The 10,903-nt window shown below is 40.2% G+C and overlaps 1 protein-coding gene across 2 annotated transcripts; it reads left to right on the forward strand.

Moving 5' to 3' along the window:
• The first annotated feature begins 136 nt into the window (after positions 1-136).
• Positions 137-10,682, forward strand: LOC137154976 (cytochrome P450 3A9-like). 2 transcript variants are annotated; one of them, XM_067550827.1, is made up of 10 exons: positions 139-578; positions 1,165-1,278; positions 1,583-1,671; positions 2,630-2,778; positions 3,588-3,715; positions 4,534-4,621; positions 5,371-5,531; positions 6,699-6,925; positions 7,989-8,151; positions 9,903-10,682. In XM_067550827.1, exons 1-10 carry the CDS (start codon positions 513-515, stop codon positions 9,999-10,001), a joined length of 1,284 nt encoding a protein of 427 aa, XP_067406928.1. In that variant the 5' UTR covers positions 139-512; the 3' UTR covers positions 10,002-10,682. The 2 variants fall into 2 exon arrangements, with proteins under 2 accessions (XP_067406927.1, XP_067406928.1); XM_067550826.1 differs by having other exon boundaries at positions 137-1,278.
• Positions 10,683-10,903: the final 221 nt, after the last annotated feature.

Below are 10,903 nucleotides of genomic sequence, written 5' to 3' on the forward strand. Positions count from 1 at the left end.
TGTTCTTTGTATTAGTCTTTAATGCAACTACAAGAAATAGAAAATTAATTTAAAACACAACTGTAATACTATAAACACTAACAGGGGAAACTGGGAACAGGTATAGTACCTAAAACTCCATTTAACTTATTTTTTTTGAAGTGACTAAAATAAGACACCTGATGTCCCTGTGTGTAGGCTGTATATTGGGGATATTTGTGTTCGAGGGAGAGATTTTTCAGACAGGCATAGTCTCTCAAAGGAAACATTCCTGCAGTGGCTGGAAAAGGCAGAAATAGATGGTGGTTGGAAAGGCCTTTTCTGTCTCCAATATCTATGATTCTATACATCTGCATTTCCAGTCAGTGCACTTTGCTGTAGAAGCTAATGAAGACTAGAACTTGTAGCTATCAGAGAAACACCACAAAGGAGCTTCTGTGTACCTCCTGACTTTCACTGAGATTAGTTAATCATTAATTTTTATTTCTTTTCCCCATAGGTTTTATGATGGCAGGCAACCTGTGCTGGCTGTCATGGATCCTGCAATAATTAAAACCGTGCTGGTGAAAGAGTGCTTCACTACCTTTACCAACCGGCGGGTAGGCTGGTAATCAGTAATATTAAACAGAGAGATATAATAAAATCATAAGAACATCAAATTCTGTAGTTAAACATCCTAGGAATGCATACGATTTCTTTCAGAGATGCAGAATGAATGCACACCTGGGATTAATCTAAGTGGCCACTGCATATCACTAAAAGAGCGAGGGGGAGGGAGACCTCAGCTGTAACTGGATACCCAGGCTGTCAAAGAGAGCTGGTTGACTCCACTTTAAAAGCTGCTTAGGTTGTTTATTTTTATTTATTTTTTAAAAAGTATTTAGGGCAAAGACAGCTCTCGGTTACACCAGTATAAATGAGAGCTGCATTTGATCATGTGTGGGCACGAGTATATGCGCACCAATCTGAGTTATTGTGTGCACATTTGTGCAGGTCTCTCCCAGCGCATGTGGAATTGGTGTTTTCATGTAGCTACATCTGCCTGAAGTGTAAGCAATGTGGATGGTTTGGGGAAGTGCATGTGTGTATATCTGGAGGGCAAAGGATTGCTTCACGTATTATTTATTTTTTCTAGAGAAACCCAATAGATTCTTTTCAGTTATAAACTTGCCTTTGTCACTCCAGAATTTAGGTCTAGGGGGAGTGCTGGAGTCTGCTGTCTCCCTAGCTGAGGATGAGCAGTGGAAGAGGATTCGCACTGTGCTCTCTCCAACCTTCACCAGTGGGAGGCTAAAGGAGGTAAAACCCAGAGGGGAGCAGTCACAAACTAAACCATGTGGTCAGTGCACTGATGGCGTTCAAACTGAAACAGTTGCAATGGTGTGGTCTCTTCAGTCAGATTCAAATTATTAAACTGGCCTGTTTCATTTGTGCCTCCTAATGTAAAAAGAAGGAAAAAGGATTAAAACAAAAAGCCCCAGACAGCAGAAATGGATCAAGTCTGTAAATATTAATGAATCTCTCCTCGGCTTTTCAGAAGCTAGGCTTAATGAAGAAGTAAAATTTCACCTGTTTAAGTCATGTCCTGTGATTTGCATTTCAGATGTTTCCCATTATCAAGCATTACGGGGAAGTTCTGGTGAAAAATGTTCAGAAGAAAGCAGAAAAGGAAGAGCCTGTGGCTGTTAAGGAGTGAGTAACAGTTGACTGAGCACCAAATCTTGTGAGCAAGTCTTTGGTTCATTCATTACTGACAATGCAGATTGGATTTTGGATAAACCAGACTTCTGAAGTGATGAACAGGGCTAGCTGAAAAACCAGGATGAAATTTAAAAGGGAAAATTTAGGCTAAATCTCAAGAAAATCTTCCTGGGGGTGAACCCTGTGGAACTGGTGGAAACCCCAAAGTTTGGCACATTTTAAACTAGAGTGGAAAAAAACACTAGAAAATGTAGTGCACTGACAAGGAGATTGAGAGGATGATCTAAAAGGCCTTTACTCTCTAATATCTATGATTTAATACACGAGGACCATAGCTCAGGTTGTGTGCTGGAGGCTGACATGTGGAGTCAGACAAAACTTTTTTGTACAGGTGTGCGTCCATGGAGATTCTTAGATGGTGGATTCTTTTCTCTTTTTGCCTGTGTTGACCCAGCACATAGGGGCACAACCAGAATACAAACAATAAAGAAATACTTCCTGATATAATATTATTTGAATTCTATTTATTTATTTATTTTTTTACAGCTCATTTATTCTACCATTGGAGCACACACAGATTTAATATCAGCTGTCAGCAGGACTAGGGCTCACAGCCTCTTGAAAGGCCATAGCCAGCTGACAAGATATTCACAGGCACTTGAATAGGTCTGATTCCACCAGAGGCCAATACATTACGCTATGTAATATCCACAGTAAGGCTGCTAGATTCTAGACTCAAAGAGTTCTAAGTAGAACTTTATGAAAATCTACCCCTTTCCCTATAGATGTTCTCCTGGGGTTGACTACCTTGCCCTCCATTTCAGCAGCATGAAGAAAAGTCTCCTGAGGGTTTTGTTTTCTTTAAGGAGATGTAATATAGGAAAACTGGTAATTACCTATTTCAAACATTAACGCCCCGATCTGTGTTCTGTTTTCTGTCTTTCCTCAGCATCTTTGGAGCCTATAGCATGGATGTTGTCACTAGCACTTCCTTTGGTGTGAACATTGACTCCATGAACAATCCCAATGACCCTTTTGTCAAGGAAATCAAGAAACTAATGAAGTTTAACTTTTTTAATCCACTCTTCCTCTTGATACGTAAGTTGGCTCCTGCTCACTAAAAACTCCATTTAAGTGTTTGATTTTGAACAGTGACATTATGACTTCAGCATCAGAATTACACAAGTGGTCTACTCTATACCTTAGGCAATGATGAAGCAATTTTCTGTCCACAACAGAAGTCTCAAGGGTCATCTTGGACAAATTCTGCTCTAATTTATGCCCATACAATCCCACTGATGAGAATCATGTGGAATTATGCAAGTGCTATTAAATTCAGAATTTGGCCTATGTGTTGTGAGAAGGATCACAATGCTGCAGGGGTGGGGTGTGGAGATGTTTATTGGGACACGAGATGTTAGTGAATACCAGAACACTGAGGTCAGTCTGAAATGACTGGAAGAACGTCAAAACTTTTAGAATATTTTCATCCTGGTCAACATCGATGGAGTATTGCTAGTGCAAATGGGAAGAATGTCCTGCACACAGAATATGACTCACCAGTTTCAGAGACAGTGCCTCCAGTCAGATGTGGTTCAAGATGGTGGAATGTTCTTTTGCTCTCATGTACATTTAGGGCTAAATTATGTCATTTGTGCAGATACCTGAATGGGGGGCAACGTGGAGCCCACTCGCTCCACAGGGAACATGGTGATGGATGTGCTGGGACCTCAGTGAGGCCCTGAGAAGTGATCAAGTAGCACCATCATTTAAAATGATGTAGCCTCATCTTGCTAATAAAGATTGCCAGCTGTTCTAATTAATACTTTTCCATAGGTATCTTAGGAGAAATGGACTTTTGTTCCCTGGACATTCCTTCATTCCCAGTTATTTTGTCTCCCTTCTAGTTCTATGTCCATTTGTCATTCCCATTCTTAAGAAGATGAATGTGAATTTTTTCCCCAAAGATGCCTTAGAATTCTTCATGAAGTCATTCAGGAGAATGAAGGAGGAACGCAAAAAGGAAGCCAAAGGGGTAAGCAGGACTCTCCCAGTCATGATGCCAAAGAACATTCTCTATTCAGTTAGCCCAAGTGAAAATTACTTAATTGCTTGAGTGAGAGTCTAGCAAAGGACCACAATAGAATGTGTGCATCAGTGACCTAAACCTATTTCAGGGTAAAAGCCAAGCAGATTGGATTGTAGTTTGGGCTTGCAAAGATTATGATTTACAGCAAATTATGCTAAGGAGCAGACATGGGGAGCTGGAGCAGACAGAGGGAGAGATTCCACTGAGTAAGCAGTAGAGCTGTGCATGAATACAAATATTCAGGTCAGTGACATTGATATTGTGGCATTCAGGAGCACAATCCCCAAAAGAGGTGGTCTTCACTCTCCAAAAAATGACAGAATCACATTTATCTCCCTCCTGGACTTCCTCTCCCCCAGAGTAAATCTGCGGTAAGGGAGCTACTTTTAAAAGTTGCTTTCTGAGATGTAGTTGTTACTTTCCCCTAAAATTGTAAAGCTGTATTAACGAGGGTGCTTTGCAAACTGGACAAAAAAGTTTGGCTCTGCAGTCTCAGATATTGCTCATCATTCCTTGTGACAGCAAGAGACCAAGTCTGCAGTCCTTGCTAATAACTCTTTGGGACTGGGCAGATGGAACCCTCCCAGAAGTTTCATGTTTTGAGCCACTGTAACAAGAAAAGTATTTGCATTCTGCTGGGTCCTCTCACCACTCCCGGGGACTTTAAAATACAATGTTTGTGTTCTGAGATCTATCTTTCTGAGCCTTCCCTAGGGACTCTCTCACCAGACCAGCTCTCCTCTGAGTGGTTACTTCTTTTCCAGGGCCGAGTGGATTTCCTGCAGCTGATGATTGAATCCCAGAACTCTAACACAAGCCATGAAAGCAATGGAGTTAATCACACGTATAAAGGTAACACCAAAAAAAAAAAATAGCCATAACTTGTGAGTGCCTTAGGGGGCTGCTGAAGTGCGGGGAATATGAATAGTTGTGTCTCTTGGAGGTGAAATAAAAGGTTCATCCCCCATCTCCAGCTGGGAGGAGGAATAATTGACACAACTGGAGTGTACATACATTTTTGTCCAGCACAGAGTTAGATGGGGACAAGTTATCATCACTTTTATGTAACACTTCTTCCACTAGCAGAATAGAAATCATGCGTTCCAGGCCAACTCCTGCCATATAATCATTAGCATTGGCCAGTGAACAATATCGAATACCGCCAATATGGTAAGAGGCAAAGGCTAGCTCTGCCCCCTATCTATTTGTTTGCATTGCATCACTATTCATTTAAATAAAACTGCTCCCATTACAATGTAGTTAGAAATATTCTCAGTTCTTTTCAGAACTGGAAAATAGCAGGTGTCCTAAAACATTTATATAACCACAGAATACTTGGATTTTATAACCTGAAAGTGAACCACAGCAAACGTTGCAGGAACCCATGTTTTGCGTAGTGTGGTCAGTATAAACCAAACAACAATACCAGAGATTACCAATCAATCATTAGTCCCTGTTTAATTTTCCCACCACCACACCCCATCAGCCCTGCCCATGGGATAATAATACTAAAAAAAATGATACTATGTTTAAGGAGCACAGCCTACACGCTGTTGTGTTTGGGCCTCACCTTTTCTACCTGTGTTTCTCTCTTCTCACAGGTCTGACTGATCCTGAAATTCTGGCACAAGCATTTATTTTTGTTTTTGCTGGATATGAGCCTACCAGCAACTCCCTCTGCTACCTGGCTTACGAACTGGCCATCCACCCTGATGTGCAGCAAAAGCTGCAGGAGGAGATAGACTCAGTTTTACCAAACAAGGCAAGCGAGTGTTGAACGCTCAGTGATTGTGCAGAGCCTCTTTAAGACCAGTTCCCACCCCCCTCTAGCTAAGTCAAGTTGATGAGACTGTTCTTTAAAGACCTTAAATACATGTGCTAGAAAACTACCATTTAATAAATACTGACTCTGCTATCCTTGGAAGCTGTGATGGGCACACATTAAGAAATGTATGCTTTCACCAAAAGGAGAGCAGATAACTTGCCTCCAAAATGGCATATGTCCATTTCATGTATGTTACATAAAATATCATGTATGGAATATACGGTGACTGTCTTGCAAATGCCCTACCATAACTATTACATGTATAATAGCTGTTGTGCATTTCTCAAAATCTCCAGATGATATATGAGCGCAAGGGAGGCTGAAGGGATGATGAACATGGATAACAGTAGCCTGGCAATACCAGGGATTACAAATCAGTCTTTAGTACAGTTTTTAAATCTCCAATCTCAAACCCACACCAGTAACTCTGCCCATGGGACAATAAAATAAATCCTTACTAAGTCAAATATGTATATTATAACAATATATACACACACATCTTGTTTTTCTTAACACTGCTTGTCTATATGTTTTCCCCATAACACCCTTTCTTCTACCTATTTATCTCTCACATCACAATTCACACACACTCAACAAGGGGTAAATTACCTCTAGTTACTTTACCGTGTTAAACAACAATGAATTGTTTATGAAACAGTAGCAAAAGGAAACAAGGAGTGATAGGGAGAAGAAAGTTACACTCACAGAATGAAGATGATAGATGGGAGATATAGAGAATTCTTGGAACAGTTCAGGGCATTCATACCATTGTTCATGGGTACTAATTAGTTAGTGTTTGTGATCTTACAGCGGACTCCTACATATTTCAAGAGATGCCACTCTTCAGAATGCATTGGCCACACCACGAGGCTCAGAATTGTTGACTTTAAGTACAAACTGTGTTTCCAGAGATTTCCAGTAACTTACATTATTTAGGAAAGGAAAATGAAGGTAAATTCATCGTTCACACTGAACATTCAGTTCAGCATTGAATGTGCAATGTGACAGCTGAGAGGGGAGGACGTGATAGTTTCAACACTGATCAAGTGAAAATTTGATCTAGACTCTCACATGCCTGACAATCTTTTTTCTATTTCCCTGAAGACTCCTCTCACCTACGATGCCCTGATGCAGATGGAGTATCTCGACATGACACTGAATGAAATCCTTAGGCTGTTTCCTCTTGGAGGACGAATTGAAAGGGTCTGTAAGAATGACATAGAAGTAAATGGAGTGATCATTCCAAAAGATATTGTGATTATGATCCCATCTTTTGTTCTGCATCATGACCCAGAATACTGGCCAGAACCAGAGGAGTTCCGACCGGAAAGGTACAGAATCTATGTCTATAGGCAACGAGTAATATAATTATATCTCATATCTTCATTCCTAAATATTAGCCTTTTACAAACAAATTCTTATTGTGTTTAATCTTAACACCTGCTTGATAATACAAAAACTGGAGAGGATTCCTGATTGTGAAGACACACCACTCATGGTTCCATAGTTAAGGATGAGTTGAATAGCAGGGATTTAACAACTCTTCAATTAATTTTAATATTTAAAAGAATACAGCATATCCTCCCCAGAAGTACAGCACTTATTTTCTGAGTATGGAGTGAGCTATCTGAGATTTTGCAAGTACAATATAGGTTGATTAATTTAGGAGTTAAAATTAATTTTAAAAATTGGTCCTTTTGAGAAATTTAGCACCCATTGTCAGACTATTTCTTTCTCACATCTTAACAACAGAATAAAACTGACACTTCAAAACTTCCCATATAGTCAAAACTAACTGAAATCTTCCATATAAGCTATTTTTGAAAACCATTAGGATTAATGGTAATTTTTTCCATTAGTATTCATCAGTGAAAGTTTCTCTTTCAGAAGGGGGTGGCTATAGAGAATTCCACGTAGAACTGCCCTTTTTCAAATTGATACCATCTCTCATTGGTCTCAGTGGGACTGAGGTCATAACTTGCCCACTGTTAGATGCCATTTTCAAAATGGCCACCTGCCTCCCATTGTTCCCAATAGGACTGGAACAACAGACTGCTCTTAACAAAGATGTCTTCTGGCTTCACTCAGACTGGAAACAATGGGAAGGAAGTGGTGATCATTTTGAAAGAGTGGAACTCATGATGCTTCTAGCAAGGGTGCAAAGGATCTAATTTAGGCTTTGAACTCAGATCCTCCCTCCACCCCACCCTGAACATAATAGGGGGCTGTGTAATTATTAGACTGCTGGGATAACCAAAGATGTGCTATTTCTAAAAGCAAAGTTTCTCTAGTACGCAATTAGAGGTTCTTTAAAAAAAGAGAGGAAGGAGAGATACTTGGCTTCCTTTTTCTTTGACTCCCTGATTTCCTTCTTACACTTGTGATTGGAACCAGGTTCAGTAAAGAGAACAAAGAGACCCTGGATCAATACACATACCTGCCCTTTGGAGCTGGCCCCAGGAACTGCATCGGAATGAGGTTTGCTATCCTCTCCATGAAAGTTGCTATCACCAGCCTGCTGCAGAATTTCACCATCAAACCCTGCAAAGACACCCAGGTGAGAAACCCAGATTTACATTTGAAAACTCAGGTGTGAAAACCAGATGATTATTTACTGGAAACAGTTTATTAAAAACAATTATACATTGCATGCACTGTGTGTAGTATGCAGTATTCAAAATACAGTGGGAGTAATTCTATAAGGAAAAAATAGCAACCAAGGAAAAATTGCAGGACAGAAAGGAGAGGAAACTGGTTAATCAGCTTTAGTGATACCTTCATTCAAGTATATTAGTCAACAGCATCACCATGTTCCACAGAGGAATGAAATTGCTTGAGTCATATCCAGTTATGATTATAAATATGTATCTTTGTTTTCATTGCTGAAATCCCTTAGTAGCTTAAGGGGCGATACCTGGAAGTCATACCTCATCCTTCATCTACTTATTGAATGGGTCACAAACAAGTCCAAAACCTATTTTGCTCTTTTCTGGTTGCCAGTGCAGCCTTTTCTATGGGGGGAATGGGTTGAATGTCTTTATGCTACTTATAAAAGGTTGAAACATTACCAGACATGCTATAGAAATGGTTTTGCCAAGGATCTGTCACTTCCTGCAACTGGGAAGCTTGCTGTCTTCCAACAGCAAATGTACTGCCTTCCCTGGGCATCAAAGAGGAAAATTTAGCTGTGCATCATGAGGTGTACGTGAGTGATCAGAAATAACCAAAGGCCATAAATGGCATTTCAATAAGTGTCTATAATCCAAAGATGGATGTCTTTTAGATATTTCCTAGAAGGAAGGCCAGTATGTATTTGTCATTGGTGCCTGTAGTTTAGTAAGGACCCACTTCACCTTCTGCTTTCAAAAGGGCTAAGACCGAAAGAGTTCATTCTACCTAAAGAGAACACTGGTATGCCCACTGTTTTAATTCAACCTACAAAAATTGCCAGCCTGAAACACCAACACTGTGCTTTACACAATTAGACAGGCAAATGATCTAGAAATAATAATTGAGACTGTACTATCATAGCATTTTTCATCTATGGATTTCAAAGATCTCTATGAGGTAGGTGAGCATCATCACCATTTTTAAACATAGGGAAGCTTAGTCAGAAAGCAGCTAAGTGACATACACAATGGGTGGACAACAAGTATGTATCAGAGCTGAGAAAAAAGTTCAGGTCTCCAGATTCTCAGTCCTATACCCTGATCTATGGAACATGCTATCTCCTGGAAAACTACAAAGAATGGGGAATTCTAAATTTTACAACAGTGCTCACTGAGATTAAGCAATGATGAAAGAAAGAAGAGATGAAGAACTGCAAAACATAAAGTGGTCTTAATAGGCAGTGTTTAGAGGTCTCAATTTACTGCCCTTGTTTCCCATGTGACACTTTGCCTTCAGGTAGGTGTGTCAAGGCAGAGATGCCTCCAGCAGGGGGGCAGAGAAGGATGGTAGACCCCATCACAGGCCTGAAGTGTAAGAAATGCAGAGCATCCTCAGCTTCCATTGAGGCCAGGAGGCCCTCAGCACTTCCCAGGTCTGGACCCATTAGGGCTGGATGAAACTTCCATAACAAAACCCCATGCAAGTAGTAAACTCACCTGGATTGGTGCTTTGACAGAAAATCAAAACATTTCCAAGTTTGTAAAACTGATAGTAACTGTGGAGCAGGTTTTGAATGACCTGGACTGGATTTTGGGCAAACAGGGAAAAACAAAGGCATGTGCCACAATGTCTCTTTAATAATCTCTGTCTGTTTTATTTGCTGGGCTACAAATGTTTTTTTCTCCCTTCATGTTGCAGATCCCTCTCAAGTTGAGTTCCCAGGGATTCTTGTCACCAGAAAAACCTATTGTTCTGAAGTTAGTCCCCAGAGCTGGTACCTCACACTGGGATGAGTGAGACCCAGCAGAGTTTACAGCAGCTCTCCAGAGTACCAACAGAATCTTTTCACATCATTAGTCCTCTTCAGCAGATACAGCAGAAGAGCTTCCGTTCATTCTGATGCATTCACTAAATATCTACAGAAAAATGTGACTGTCAGAAATGTAAACTGAGTTGCTGAGCAGACACTGTAAATAGCTTTTATACAATCAGATTTAGAGAATGTGTATAAAGGAAAAATTCCACTGAGGCGCTGCTTGGCCTCTCTGACTTCCTTGTAGTGAGATTCCTCCATTGGAGGGAGAATCACTGTCTCATCCAAGAGGCAGTGGGAACTTTTTTGATGGAAATAGAAATCATTAGAACTACTGGGGGCAGGGAGGGGTGAATAACAAGGAATGGCAGGGATGGTTTTTTTTTGTGTGTGTGGTTGTATTGATGTTTAAAGAAGTGTGTATAAACTGATGGGCTGTGGAACTGCGGACTGCGGTGTGGTGAGATTATATCCTAAAAACCAACTCTCTCTTGGGCCATATGTTAATGGAACTAAAGCATGTAACATATATAGAGAAGAGAATTCATACAATGCTTGTGAAAGGATTCTCTGTTGTGTATTCTGAATAATCTGATCACTTCTTACTGGAAAAAATATTCAGTTTGGACCCCTGAAATTATCCACATACAGCATCTTCCATTTAATTCACTGAATTTGGTCCTTCATTTAACTTGATCACAGCTTCCTACTGTAAAGCGTATTACAAATAGTACAACTCATACCTATTATTTTGATTAAGTGGATCACTTTAGGGCAGGGTTATTAACTTGATCACAATGTTGCCATTTAATCAATAAAGCAGGACAAACCTCTGAATGTGGCAGAGACCAAGGAAGAGCCATGTGACAATGAACTTGATGACTAC

Source organism: Emydura macquarii, unplaced genomic scaffold (genome assembly GCF_026122565.2).
Source record: "Emydura macquarii macquarii isolate MOO-44397 ecotype Brisbane River unplaced genomic scaffold, CSIRO-AGI_Emac_v2 contig_1348, whole genome shotgun sequence".
In the NCBI taxonomy this organism is placed as follows: domain Eukaryota; kingdom Metazoa; phylum Chordata; order Testudines; family Chelidae; genus Emydura; species Emydura macquarii.

Bases quoted from the DNA above. Each gene is read 5' to 3' on its own strand.
- LOC137154976 (XM_067550826.1), top strand. From the start codon at position 1,036: ATGTGGATGGTTTGGGGAAGTGCATGTGTGTATATCTGGAGGGCAAAG. The intron at 1,672-2,629 runs GTGAGTAACAGT...GTCTTTCCTCAG, and splicing joins GAGCCTGTGGCTGTTAAGGA to CATCTTTGGAGCCTATAGCA. The intron at 4,622-5,370 runs GTAACACCAAAA...CTCTTCTCACAG, and splicing joins AGTTAATCACACGTATAAAG to GTCTGACTGATCCTGAAATT.